The following is a 14,326-nucleotide window of genomic DNA, read 5'->3' as shown; positions in this document are numbered from 1 at the left end:
CCTAGGTTTTGTCTGTATGTTTAATTTGCTGGCCTGTGCAATCCCATAGCCTGGGAACCCTGCCTAAGGGTTGACATGGACTCTCCTATGTGAGCATTTCCCTCCATATTTTAGAGCTAATTCTAAGGGGTAGGATTGAGGAGGACCTTCTGTTGGACCTGTGAGCTTGGCTGTGTGTGGGCACTGGGGAGAACTATCCCAGGAAACTCGGGGTAACCAGCAGGGTGATTTAAGATTGCTCTGTTCCAACACGATATGGGCATCCTTTGGGGCAGGAGCTGGCCTCAGATAAGGAGCAGGGCTGAAGCCAGGCAGGACTCAGCGGTCTGGTTAACCCTTCTTCCTGCGGGCCATTATTCTTTATGCACAGGAGGCTCTCAGGTTCCGAGGCAATGGAATGAGGATGGGATGCCCAGGAATTGACAGGACCAGACTGGGCTTTCCTTTGGCTTCCCTGAGGGACTGTCGCCCCTAAAGGGGAGTAGAAGACTTCTTGGGACAGAAGCTGAGCAAGCTGTCTCTAGGGGGTCAGGCCCTTTCTGAGCCAGGTAAATAGGTCAGGGTTGAGCAAGGGGCAGGCAGGCAGGGACCTTAATGAAACCTGAGAGGGTTGGGACTTGGGTGAAGCAAGAGAGGTGCTTAGGGTGCAAGGCCTCTCAGTCCCGGCCCTAATACCTGAGGCCTTCGGTCTACAAATTCCAGTTATCAGTTGAAAGTTGAAATGCCTACAGGGGCCAGTCAGCTGTGTGTACCAGTGAACAGGTGGGCTGGGTGGGGCCTGGGCAAGCTGCAGCACACCTACCTTGTCTGAAGGGGGCAGTGGTGCTCAGTGCCAGCTGCTTATTGCCAGTGATAACATGGGCTCTGTGTGGCTAGACTTTAGGTGCCAGAAACCTGGATTTTAAAGTGACATGGGCTTCCCTGGTGGCACAGTGGTTGAGAATCTGCCTGCCAATGCAGGGGACGTGGGTTTGAGCCCTGGTCTGGGAAGATCCCACGTGCCGCGGAGCAGCTGGGCCCGTGAGCCACAACTACTGAGCCTGTGCGTCTGGAGCTTGTGCTCCACAACAAGAGAGGCCGCTACAGTGAGAGGCCCGCGCACCGCGATTAAGAGTGGCCCCCGCTCGCCGCAGCTAGAGAAAGCCCTCGCACAGAAACGAAGACCCAACACAGCCAAAAATAAATAAATAATTTAAACTGACATGTCATTTTCAAGTGTTGGCTCATAAAACATTCGGTGGGCCAAATAAGATGTTTTAGCCTGGTGGTTGTCGATCTATAACTTCTGTTGTGATGTTGTTGGAGGGCAGCACTTCGGGCGAATGCGAGAGGAAAGGAGGCAGGCTGAGGTGATTTTCCAACCCCAGACACTCCTCACAGCCTTCTCACGCAGGAAGCAGAACTGTGCAAAGCTGATGAGAAAGTCACGATGGACTTGCGTCCAATGTGCTCCAGATCTGTAGGACCACTAGGACCCTGGAGGAGCCACTGGTCGGCAGCATCCACGAGAGACTGCTGAAAGTCTCCATGCTGAAATCCATTTCAGTCATTTCCTCCAGACGTCCCCGTAGAAAGTAAGGGTCTAAATCAGTCATTCTCATTCCTGGTAGTCCCTGGGACTCACCTGGGGAACTTTCAAAACGATGTTTGGGGCTTCCCTGGTGGCGCAGTGGTTGAGAGTCCGCCTGCCAATGCAGGGGACACGGGTTCGTCTCCTGGTCTGGGAAGATCCCACGTGCCACGGAGCGGCTGGGCCCGTGAGCCATGGCCGCTGTGCGTCCGGAGCCTGTGCTCCGCAACGGGAGAGGCCACAGCAGTGAGAGGCCCGCGTAGAGAAAAAAAAAAAAAAAAAAAAAGGATGTTGGACAGCACCCCAGGTCAATTCAGCCATCATCTCTGGGGCTGGGGCCTGGGTATCAGCATTTGTAAAAGCTCTCCAGGTCATTCTTTTTTTTTTGGCCGCACCACACGGCTTGAGAGGTCTTAGTTCCCTGACCTAAGTGATTGAACCCGCGCCCACGGCAGTGAAAGCACTGAGTCCTAACCACTGGACCACCAGGGAATTCCCAACACCACGGATCTAACTAATATGAACACTGGGTCAGGGTCCCTTCCTGGTGCTTCTTTTCAGAATGTGCTGTGCACAACAGGCCCCCCACTGTGTCAGGAGTCCAAGATGCTGCCCTGGTGTGGGCACTGGCCTTACTCTTTTCTCTTTTTGCTTTCTCTTTCTCTTTGAGACCTTAAACAAGCTCTTTAAATTCCATAACCCTCATCGACTGATTAAGTGGGGATAATGATATTTGCCCTTCTAACGTCACCAGCCTGTTATCAGGAGAAATGAGGCAATAAATGAGAAACTGCTCTGTAAACTGTCAACATTATGCAAGCATTGCTGTTACAGGTGTGCTGCCAGATGCTGGGGTACAGCTTTCATCCGCTGCAGAGAATTTCTGGTATAAAGTTCCTAGTGCCATGGGTCTGATGCAAATTGTTTCATTCTGACTTAGCTGCAGCCCTCATTCTCTTACCAGCAGGGGTGTTTTGTGGGTTGGCAGCCCAGCACTGTCTGACCCTCCACCCGCCATCCCAACTCATACAGGAGGAAGCCCAGTAAATGAACAGAGAAACCCAGGGGACTTCTGGGAGAGGGGAGGGCCATCTCGAGGGTGAGGAGAGACCTGTGGAACTAGGTTTCCCATGGTCCAGGTCTTTGCTGCTTTTCCTCAGGGTCTGTGGAGTAATCAGCAAAGGGACTTGGCTGGGGTCCAAGAGATACGTGACAGCAAGAAAAGAGGCAGAGTAATAAAGAAGTGCAAGGGATGATAACTGGCATGACAGAAAGGGGAGACAGGCCCAGCTCTGAGCCCAGTGTGGGACATAGCAGTGCAGAATTGACTCTGGCCTCAGAAAGCTGTCTGATTGGGGCAGATAAGGCCACCCCCCCAGAAGACAGTCAAAAATATCAGGCAGACTGTTATGACTCAGTGTTACTTATCTGAGAACCAGGCTGCAGTGAGGTAGTGGGGAAGGATGGACAGAGCACTGGCTGGGCAAGATGGCCCACCTGCTGCTTCTCACATTCTTAGTCTGTAAAGAAGAGTCTTGGTCTAGATCTAGATGGACTCTGAGCACAGTCCGAGTTTGCCCTGTGGAGGTGCTGAGGCCTGGGAGACTGCAGTGAGTAGCCGTGGTCAGGGAAGAGTTTACGGGGAGGGTGGGAGAGCTGGGCCTTCGGCGAGAGGGACACCGGTCAGGTGGAGGTGAGTGGAGAGGGCCGAGCAAGCAAGGAGATATGGGCAGGGGCTCCAACAGGATGGACGTGGAGTGGGCCAAGAAGAGTGGGAAGTGGCTTTGCTGTGGCCAACAGTGGAGGAAGAGATAAGCGGGGAAGAGTGGAGTCAGATTACAGAGGGCCTCAGACACCAGGCAGAGATGTTTGAACCACTCCATCAGGAGGGAGGGAGCCACGCAGGGGTTTCGGGCAGGGTTACGCTGTGATTAGGCTGCTTTTTAGCAGGAGTAGTGTGGCTGGGACCTCAGAATGACTTGGATGGCGGGAAGCCAGGAACCAGGAAGTCTTGCAATATTTCTGGCGTGGGCTGCTGAGGACTGAGGGTTGGGAGGAGGCGGTGGGGCAGGCCTAGGGATATTTCTCAGGGAATACTGATAGGTCTTGGGACATGGCTGCATTCAGGGGATGTGGAGGAGTGAGTCACCTTAAGAAGCAGGTTCTCTCTGGAAGGCAGGGAAGAGAAAGCACTGGCAGCCTCCCTGCCTGCAAACAGAACATCTCCGGGTAGCCGGGCCGTTGGAAGGGTTAGCTTCTCCCTAGCTCCAGTTCAGATAAGACATCTCAGTTGCAGTGGGGGGCTTGGTGATGATGCTGGCTGGGCCTGTGTTAAGGGGTATGTGTGCTCCTGATCGCTGCGCTGGGCTCATTCCACCTTCGAGTGCCAGGCCGTGGGCTGAGTGTGAGACAGAGCAATTAACAAAGCACAGTTCTCGATCCTGCTGAGTCTGGCAGAATCACACTCGCAAGACGCAAACGGCACTTGAGAACAACCAAATTGTTCCCATGCGCCCAATTTTGCTTTATGGCCATGCAGGTGGTATAAGTGTTTGATGGATGCCAGGAAACCTCTCTGTTCCTGGTTTATAATGATACTATCCAGGGGGCAGATCCAGGTTTTGTGAAGCTTTAAAGCTTGAAATAATGTTGGGGAGCCTCTTTGGAAAATAATTCAAAATTACAAATATAAAATTGATAGGCCCTCTGAGGGCCTAGAATTGGGGGAATGCAAGCAAGAAGCCCTGAAGTGTAAACTTCATCAGCTTCCCAGTCAATCTTATGATAATACCTACCATTTATTAATTGTATATTATAAGCAGGTATTTTATTTGTAGTATTTCACAGCAACCAAGGGAGGTAGGTGGGCATTAGTATCTCCACGTTATAGATGAGGAAGCAGGCTCAGAGAGGTGACCCTGGATGCCACAGCCATAAAGCTAGGGGGCAGGGGCTGTGCTCTGGACTGAGGGCTCTGGCCTCAAGGGCCACAACTGAGACCCTCTTCAAATGGTGATGTCAAAGCCATGCCCCTGAGGGCCGTTCTGGACCTAAACCACCCCCTCCTGACTCCACTGTACCTTTCTTAGGCCTGGCCAGGGGCCCCCAGGATCCAGGGCTGGGGTAGAGGTTATGGGGTTGGACACTGGCCATCTCAGGGCACCATGTGGTGCAGCCTTGGTTTAAGTATCATGGCCTATTTAGGCAGAGGCTACATACGACTGGGAGGACAGCAAAACCCAGGGGTGCACTCGTTCTGAAAACACACAGACCCAAAGTCTAATCCTGGATCTACAGCTTTCTGGTTGTACAGCAAGACACATGGCCTCAGCGAGCCTCCACTTGCTTACCCGTTGAATCGGAATAGTAACCACTTCTTTGTATTTTGAGCTCATTACATGTCCTTTTGTAAGGCAGTAAAGCTCCTGGTGGTGTTTGGCACACAGAAGCAATTAATCTAAGAATCCTATGTAGCCATCAGTCCTAGTACCAGCATAAACACCTCTGATTCCTCACTTCCCTTCCCCCCTTTAAAGTCGAATGGTTTTCTAGGGATTCCTCCCAGCCCGGCTAACTTCCTCCGGGAAGTGAGAAAGGTGGCACCTAGGATGGGCGCCCAAACGGTCCCCCAGCCTCCAGCGAGCCTGGGTGCTCAGGGGGCCGGGGGGGGGCGGGGGATGGGGACAGGCCGGGGCCTGCAGCTCAAGTCCCGCCCAGCGGGCGTACGCCCTTCGGGAGGGCCGGCCGAAAGAACCGGTGACTCAGGGGCGGACGCTGTGGGGCGTCGCTCTTGGTTTAGCAACACAAATCCGCCAGCCGGGGATTAGGCCTGGAGGCGCCGCAGCACGGGCGGGCCAGGGTGGGGCGGGGTGGAGTGGTAAGATGCTCCGTCGGTGAGGGCCCAGGTGGGGCTCGGCGCTCGGCCCCTTGGGCCCGCGAGAGCCGGTTGGCGTGGTGACCCGGTGCGAGGACCGCGAAGCCTCCGGGATCTCGCTTCCGCCGCCACAGGCCCCGCTCGCTTTCCACGCCCACTTCTTCGAGCCCCCCTCCGGGCGTCTCTCCTTCCACGGAACTCCCAGGGGCGAGCCCTAATTTCCAAGGAAGGGGACCGCCGCCTCTAGGCTGCCCCGTTCGGCAGCAAACCGGGCTGGGCGATGCCTCCTCTTGCGTCCCGAACCTCCCCGCCTGCGCCCCGCCCGAGCAGGGCGCCGCCACGCGTGACGGTGCGCGCGCGACAGAACCTCCCGTCCCTGCGCCGGCTCCCTACGTGGGGGACGTGCCGGGAGATGCCGGGCTGTGGGGGATTTCGCGGCGTCGCCCGCCCCCTTTCCGGCACGGGGAGGAGCAGCCACCGAGCCCCCCCGGCCCTGGCCCGGCCGCGACCGCCCGGCGCTGCAGAGGCGCGCGGCAGCCAATGGGCGCCGAGGAGGTGGGCCGGCTGGAGGCTGTCACCCTCGCGGGGACGGGAGCGCGGAGACTGGGAGCGCGCGAGCCGCCGCCGCGCCCCAGGTCGTGGGGGAGGAGCGGCCGGAGGAGGAGGAGGAGGAGCCGCGGAGCTGCAGCCCGGGGACCACTGCTCACCCAGGCTGCGGAGGACAGACGCCCGCCCCAAGCCTGCCGCCCCGCGTCCCCGACCGCCAGCATGATCGCCGCGCAGCTCCTGGCTTATTACTTCACCGAACTGAAGGATGACCAAGTCAAAAAGGTGAGCCCCCGCCGGCGCCGCCGCCCGGCGCTCTGCCCGCAACGTTGCATTCCGGTATCCGCTCGCCGCCGCAGCCGCCTCCATCCTCCCGCGCCCAGCCTCCCCCAGGCCAGCATTGGTTGGACCGCAGGGCGGTGGGGAAGGCTTCGCCCTTTGATTCTTCCCCGGATCGTATGCTGCGTGTGTGTGTGTGTGTGTGTGTGTGTGTGTGTGTGTTGGGGGGTGGGGGGGGAGACCCCCGAGACTGGGCTGCCTGCTGCGGTGTCCTTGAAACGGGATGTGGATGTCAAATGGGCCCCCGGGCCGTGCGGGGAGGGTGACCGTGTGGCAACTGGTGGGTTGGTCCACAGGGCCTGTTTGGTACGGTCCAGGCGCCATGGGCGGAGGAGTGATCACAGAGATGCTGGGGAGGTGAGCGCGCAGCAGGCGGGGGTGCTGGCTGGAGGCCATGCATCCCATATTTGGGGTTCCCAGTGGAGGGCGTCGGGTGCCCGGAAAAGCTGTCACCCCGGCTCTCCCAGTTGCGGCTGCTCCTTAATCTGAAGACGGGGCGACCGGCACGGCTTCCTGGAACAAGGAGAAGCGTGGAGGCCACCGGAAACTTTGCTTATAGGCCTCAGGTCTGGAGCGGCATGTCTGAATGGAATTTTTTTATCCCTCTCCGTGACCACTCTGCTCTCTTAAGCTGTAATTTCCAGCCAGCCCAGGGAGCTCAAATAAGAGACTGGTCTTTTGAGTCGGATGGAGGCCTTGACATGTATGCTTGTGGCATGTGTGTACTTGCACAAGGACACATTTCCCTACCCTGAGGTATTGCTGCCTTTAACTTATGTCTAACATAAAATCCTGTCTGCTGGCAGGTGTATCTCTCCCTTATACCCGCTTTGGCGTCAAGTTTTTGAGAAACAGCCTAAGCTGTAGGGAAAGACGCCCATTTTATCATTGCCACGCCTGACAGATCTCCTGACCCATCCACACCCAGAATGGGTGACATTATTGCTGGGATAAGCTGGGGTGGACAGCAAAGTCAACCTGACTTTGGAGTTCAAACAAAGGAGCTGTACCTACAGGTGAGAGGCAGGAGCCACAGGTCTGCAGCCACAGGATGTTCAGTGCTCTTCTTAACCACCCAAGACAGCCCCCTCCTCTGGCACAACAGGAAACGGGCCTGCTAAGGGCAGTGACCTCATCAAGGTCACCCGAGGAGTTAGAGGGAGAGCCAGGGCGGGACCCAGGTCTCCGCCTCCCTCCACTGGGAACTTGACTGAGGCTCCTCCTGGAAGTCAGCTGAGGGGGAGGTGCTGAGACAAAGGCATTGGGGATGCTGCTTGGATCCTGGGTCCTGCGCTGAGTGGGGACCAGAGTTGGGTAGTTAGGAGAGAGGCCTGGGAATCTGCCACGGTCCCTCATGGCTACAAGTGGCAGTGACTATAGAGTTGTCAAACCGTGGGACTCATGCTCACTCCCGTGGAGCACCCTGGAGCCTCCTTCTGACCACTGAGCTTGGGGAGCTCTGCACCTCAACATGTGCATTTCACCAGTTTTCTTCAGTGGTGTTGTGTATCCTTGATGTTCTTCCCATTTCACAGTGGGGGATTTAAGGCATAGATGAGTTCACTGCCCTCTCCCTGCACACGGTGCCCTCTGTAGCTCAAGACAGCGGATCACTGAGGTGGGGACCCGAATGACCTTGTAAGCCTCCAGCATCCACAGCCACCAACGTCTGTGTGGCCGCCAGGGGCCATGCTGGGTTGAGGTTTGGACTGCCCTCAGTGGGGCCTATTTTATCAGGCACGCAGTATCTAGTGTGGCCCCAGAGCCCTCCACTCTCGTGGTGGCCTGTTTCACACTCTATCCACCAGGCTCCTGTAGGCATCTGACTGTGTGACTTCTGAATCAATTGATCCTCAAGTCCCTCCTCTGAGACTGGCATTCTGAAATTCCCTCCCCGCCCTCCTCTGGCGTCAGAACCTTGCTGGAGGTGGGTCTTGAGGCCAGAGCTTCCACCAGATAATATTACTGGTCAAGGAGAGTCTTGAAAACAGGCTGGCTTTCTTGCACCTCATGGAGGAGTTCTCAGGCTGCTTTCTATGGGGGGAGTATGTGGATTCCTGCCAGGGGGTCACCTCGGCCTTCGTGATGGGCTGTGTGACTCTGCCATCCGTGATGGTGGTTCTCAGGAAGCTTCCTGGGCCTCCTGAGCACATAGTGGGCACTTGTTCTGATGGCCTAGTCAGTTTTCCTGGCCCCTACTCGAGCAGATCCTGGGAGACTCCATGTGCTCTCCTGGGACTCAGGACTTTTTAGAGACCAGCTTTTCCTACCTACCACTTACCCTGGGACTCCAAGGTACGTCCTCCACTTGCAGGACTCCAAGCCCTGTTCCTCCTGCGGGTACTGGGCCCTACCTGCAACCTGATGAGGACCCAGTGCAGACAGCCCCCACCCCGCCGCACCTGCCAGCGTGGGCAACCATGGTGATTCAGCCCTCCAGCCCTAGGTGGCCTCTGGAGCTCTGGAGACAGCGCTGGCATCCCACACTAATCCTCATCCATCTACTTGCCCTCTGGCCTGGGTGTAGAGGGAAGATGGGGATGGTGCCAGGGAAGGTTTGTGGGATTGCTCAGGATACAAAAGTGATCGTGAAGGGGTATCATTTCTCCCCCCGTTGCCTATGAGACACATCAGTAATTCAGCCTCATAAATATATCCTGGGTTGAAACAGGCCAAGCATCTGGCTTCCCAGCCTGGAGTCCCATCTTCCAGACTGCATCTGCATAGTGTTGGATGATGTGGTGCGGTGAAAAGGGTGTCGTGGCATTAGACTGAAGTTAAGTATAAAACATAGATTTCCCTTTTACTCTTCTAGTGCTTTTAGGAGGAAAAGGATGCACATGTGTGCTTGTGAAAGGTTCCGTTCATCAGAATACCAGACATCTGTTAATTCTGCAGCTAGAGCCTGGGTCTTTTTTTTTTTTTTTTAATTATTTATTTTATTTATTTTTGGCTGTGTTGGGTCTTTGTTGCTGCATGCAGGCTTTCTCTAATTATGTCGATGGGCTTCTCATTGTGGTGGCTTCTCTTGTTGCGGAGCTTGGGCTCTAGGCATGCAGGCTTCAGTAGTTGTGCATGGGCTCGGTAGCTGTGGCTCGCGGGCTCTAGAGCGCAGGCTCAGTGGTTGTAGAGCCTGGGTCTTTTGACCTCCAAGTAACTTTTACTTTTAACTTTTACATGCCTCTCATCTTGCCTGCTTCCTCCACTTGGGTTAGCCATTAAGAGCTCGAAGGAGGGTAAAGGATTACGTAGTACTCTGTTCCTTTAGGAAAGGAAGATGGGTCCAGCAAGGTCAGAACTGGGCCTCTAAAGAAAAACTAGACGTCCTTTCCTTCAGGGTTGACAGATGGTGAGCAAATGCCGGTGGATTTTCTCTGGGAGGGATCCCCATGATCCTAAGGAATCCCCCTAAGCAGGTGAGCAACAGGTGTGATTTGTCCAATGGCTGAACCCAGAGTCCTCGAGTGGTTGGCTCAGGAAGGCAGAGGAGAGTATGCTTAGCAGTTAAAAGGCTACCAAGTTCTTTTTCCTGGGAGCCCATGTATTCCAGCGGCAAAAGCAAGCATTTAAAAAATGCCCATTTCCGTATTGCTCGGGGGTGAGAGAGATGAGAGTTAGAAAATTATGAAAACTATCTCATGCACCTTTTGATCTGGTGTTATACAAGCATCCAGTAAGAGCCTCACTCCCTGGGGAATCTTCATTTCATAATCCCTGTCCCCTCTGCCTTGGATGTTCCTTGGAGTTCTCCCCCTAAGAAAATGCCCAGCACTTCATTTGGTTTGATAATTTGGGATTGTCGTGAGGGAATAAACTGGGAAAGTGGGTGGGTATGCAGGACTTTCACATCTGGCCGTGCTGCGCTGTCCTCCCACATTCCTCCTGTTTTCTGGAGAAAAGACTGATTTGTCTCCATGTGTGTCTGCAGTCAGGGGTTCCTGCCTGATAGAATTAGCCACTGGAGTCAGCGCTGAACATGCCTGAGGAGGCCCTGGAGGAGATGCTGGATAGAGAGGCATCCATACAGCCCCGTGTCCAGGAAGCAGTCATGGCTAGACAGCAGGCACCTGCTTATTGATTTGAGGCCCTTTAGAATCAAATCCGATCATGGGAACTCAATCATTTCTTCAGAAAATGTTTGAGTCCTTTATTATGTGCAGAGTATTGTGCTAGGATGGGGTGACAGCTATAAACCTGGTAGAAATAGTCCCTATTCTCATGGAGTATAAATAATTATTTGCTGTCTTATGATAAGTGCAAAACAGAGAATGCTATGAGAGCTATAGGGGCCAGTGGTCAGATCTTGGGTGGGAAATCACTAGCCTAAGCGTTGCTTAAAGCCAGGCTGTAAGGAATTCCCTTGTGGTCCAGTGGTTAGGACTTGGCACTTTCACTGCCGAGGGCCTGAGTTCGATCCCTGGTTGGGGAACTAAGATCCCACAAGCTGTGCAGCACGGCCAAAAAAAAAAAAAGAAAAAAAATCAGGCTCTAAATGTACAAATGGAAATATTATACTTAGAAACTTCGTAAGGGAGAGTCGAATAGATAGTTACCAAAATGTAGCTTTCTTTTTTTTTTATTATAAATTTATTTTTATTTATATTATTTACTTTTGGCTGCATTACGTCTTCGTTGCTGCACTCGGGCTTTCTTTAGTTGCGGCGAGCGGGGGCTACTCTTCGTTGCGGTGCACGGCCTTCTCATTTCAGTGGCTTCTCTTGTTGCGGAGCACAGGCTCTAGGCACGTGGGCTTCAGTAGTTATGGCACACGGGCTCAGTAGTTGTGGCTCACGGGTTCTAGAGTGCAGGCTCAGTAGTTGTGGTACACGGGCTTAGTTGCTCCACAGCATGTGGGATCTTCCCGTAGCAGGGCTTGAACCTGTATCCCCTGCACTGGCAGGCGGATTCTTAACCACTGCGCCACCAGGGAAGTCCCTTGCTTTCTCTTTTTTTTAAATGGGTTGTTGTCGCTGAGCATCCCAAGACACCTTCTGGGTGCCATATCAGCTATCAATTGTGTGTGTAGCTATATGTGTGCGTGTATGTATATATGTCTGTCTATACCTAACAATACACATAGACACACTAACGTGCACGTGTGTGTGTGTGTGTATGCTTTCATCTGATCTTTCAGAAACCTGAGCGATGATGTCACGATAGGAAGTATTATTCCTGAGCTCCCGGGGCAGCTCCCTCCCCCTCGCAGCTCCTCCCCTGGACATCCTGCTGCCTTGTGTACAGTGGACAGAAGGCAGAGATTTTATTCCCCATTTAGAAACAGGGACTGACTGGAGGCCCAGAGGAGATGAATGACTCTCAAGGTCTTAGAAAATCTGGAATGGGATCCATAGGGCCATTCTTGCTCCCCCCACTTCTTTCCTTTAGGAGAAAAACCCATCTTTGTTGATTTGAACAATTTAACTTAGAACCTGTATTTTAATTCTCTCCCCCACAAATCAATACATATGAGTTAATTTTTTATTATGAAATATTCGGGGTGCGTAAAAAATATTGAAATTAACATAACAAACACTTGTGTATCCACTCCTCAGCTTGCGAGGTAACAGACACAATTACAATTACATTACAGACACGACTAAAACCCCTTCTATGCCCGTCTTCAAGTCACATTCATTTCTCCTCCCAGAGATGACCTCTGTCCTGAGTTTGGTGTTTTATCATTTCCTACATGTTTTAATATTTTTATTACATATCATGTATCTATGAACAGTATGTAGTGTTACTTTATATGGCTTTAACCTTTTGTAAATGGTGTTATCCTGTTTGTATCCTTCTGCAACTTGCTTTTTTTTAAGCTCAACGTTGTATATTTGACATTCTTCCATGTTGATCTGTATACCTCTGTTTCATCAGTTTAAACTGCCGTATGCCCTTACATTGTGTGAATACACCAAACTAATTTATCTGTTCTTTTGGTGAGCCTTTGAGTTTCTGATTTTTCAAATTACAGACAGTGCCCCCATGATCCTTCTGTACACACGTAAGTTGCTCTAGGCTGTGTTTCTAGGGCTGAAATCGCTCAGTGGAGGAGTGAGTGCATCTTCCCACTTTTACGATATTGCCAAATTTCCTCCGTGGTCATGTCAGCTCCCAGTCCAGTCAGAAGTTTGTACAGGTTCATATGGTTCCACAGCCAACCCTTGGTTACAGTAAAACCTTAAAATTTTTTAATAGGTAATTTTGAAAAAAACTGTTTCTTCCCAGCCATTTCCACTCACATACAACATTTGAGCTTGGCTTAAAATTAGCCATTTCCTAGTTTACCTTATGAAGGGGAGCCCTTGCTGCCCAGTGTTACTGAGTGAGGTTGACAGCTCACTGTGAGCAGTGCCCACCCCATTGGCTGTTAGCACAGTGCCCAAGTGGTGGCGGGGTAGGGCGTACAGAGAGAGGCTCGTGAAGGCTCTCTGTGTCCCCTTGTGCTCTAGCATGAATTCGTTAAACTTTTCTGGGAATTAAAACAAACAAGTGTGCTTTTGCCTGCACATACTCTCTTCCTGGGTGGATCTGACTGGGGCAGGGCTGGCTTATCTGTCCCCTAAACGTTTCTCTATTACAGAAAGCTCATGCCGGCAGCCTCTCTCAGACTATCTTCCGTAAAAGGAGAGGGTGGCTGTGCGCCACCTGCCCCCCGCCCCCCACCAAGGCACACTGCAGTGTGAGGTCTGCAGCCCAGTCCTTTGCAAATGCGGTCCCTGGGGAGGCAGAAAATGTCAGATCACGTTCATCTGATTGCATGCTTGGTTACAGGCTCTCAGACGCCGAGGCCTTGAGGGGGCCTTGGAGGGAAGGGTGCACTGAATGCCTACTAGGGGCCTCTCTTTCTTAAAATGGGTCTTATTTAATCATCAATAGTAACAATACTAATCGAAGCCAACATATATAATGCCTGTCACATTTGCTGCACCAAAGGCATTACATCCTCACAGGTCCCCCGTGAGGTGGGTACCCTTATGATCGCCACTTTTGGATGAGGACTCTGAGGCTCAGATATAAACAGAAGAGCCAGCATTCAGACGCATTAAGTCTTCTGGCAGAGCCCCTGCTTTTTTTTTTTTTTAATTGAGATATAAGTCACATACCATAAAACATAGCATTTAAACAATTTTTTTTAAATAAATTCATTTATTTTATCTTTGGCTGCATTGGGTCTTCGTTGCTGCACACGGGCTTTTTCTAGTTGTGGTGAGTGGAGGCTACTCTTCGTTCTGGCGCGTGGGCTTCTCATTGCGGTGGCTTCTCTTATTGCGGAGCACGGGCTCTAGGCGCGTGGGCTTCAGTAGTTGTGGCATGCAGGCTCAGTAGTTGTGGCTCGCGGGCTCTAGAGCGCAGGCTCAGTAGCTGTGGCGCACGGGCTTAGTTGCTCTGTGGCATGTGGGATCTTCCCGGACCAGGGCTCGAACCCGTGTCCCCTGCATTGGCAGGCAGATTCTTAACCACTGCGCCACCAGGGAAGCCCAACTTACCATTTTAAAGAGTGCAAGTCTGTGGTGTCTAGTATGTTCACAAGGTTGTACAAACGTCACCACCATCTATTTCCAGAACATTTTCATCACCCCCAAAAGAAACCCCATACCCATTAAGCAGTCACTCCCCATTGCTCCCTCCACCCTGATATCTACTTTCTTTTTTTAATGGATTTGCTTCTTCTGGACGTTTCATATGAATGGAATTATATAATGTGTGACCTTTGTGTCTGGTTTCTTTCACTTAGCATGTTTTCAAGGTTCATTCATACTATAGCATGTTTGAGTACTTCAGTTCTTTTTATCACTGAATAATATTGAGTTGTTTCTCTATACCACATTTTGTTTATGCATTTGTTAGTTGAGGGACATTTGGGTTGTTTCCACTTTGCGGCTGTTATGATAATGCTGATGTGAACGGTTTTCCCTGTGTGGACATACGTTTTCATTTCTCTTGGGTATGTGTGTAGGAGTGGAATTGCTGGGAGAGCCCCTGCTTCTGTCCACCTG

General features: G+C 52.3%; 1 protein-coding gene across 2 annotated transcripts in view; it reads left to right on the top strand.

Moving 5' to 3' along the window:
- Positions 1–6,020: 6,020 nt before the first annotated feature.
- HK1 (hexokinase 1) overlaps positions 6,021–14,326 on the top strand; it is a 70,770-nt gene continuing 62,464 nt past the window's right edge. The window contains exon 1 of one of the 2 annotated variants that reach the window (XM_060286741.2): positions 6,021–6,275. In XM_060286741.2, coding sequence (XP_060142724.1) covers positions 6,213–6,275 — 63 coding nt within the window. In that variant the 5' untranslated portion in view covers positions 6,021–6,212. The remainder of the gene's footprint in view (positions 6,276–14,326) is intronic. The other variant, XM_030862435.3, reaches the window with a different exon arrangement.

The sequence above is a fragment of the Globicephala melas genome, chromosome 16, assembly GCF_963455315.2.
Source record: "Globicephala melas chromosome 16, mGloMel1.2, whole genome shotgun sequence".
Classification (NCBI taxonomy): Eukaryota; Metazoa; Chordata; class Mammalia; order Artiodactyla; family Delphinidae; genus Globicephala; species Globicephala melas.
Note: the sequence above shows the minus strand (reverse complement) of the source record. Positions and strands in the feature narration are given on the sequence as shown.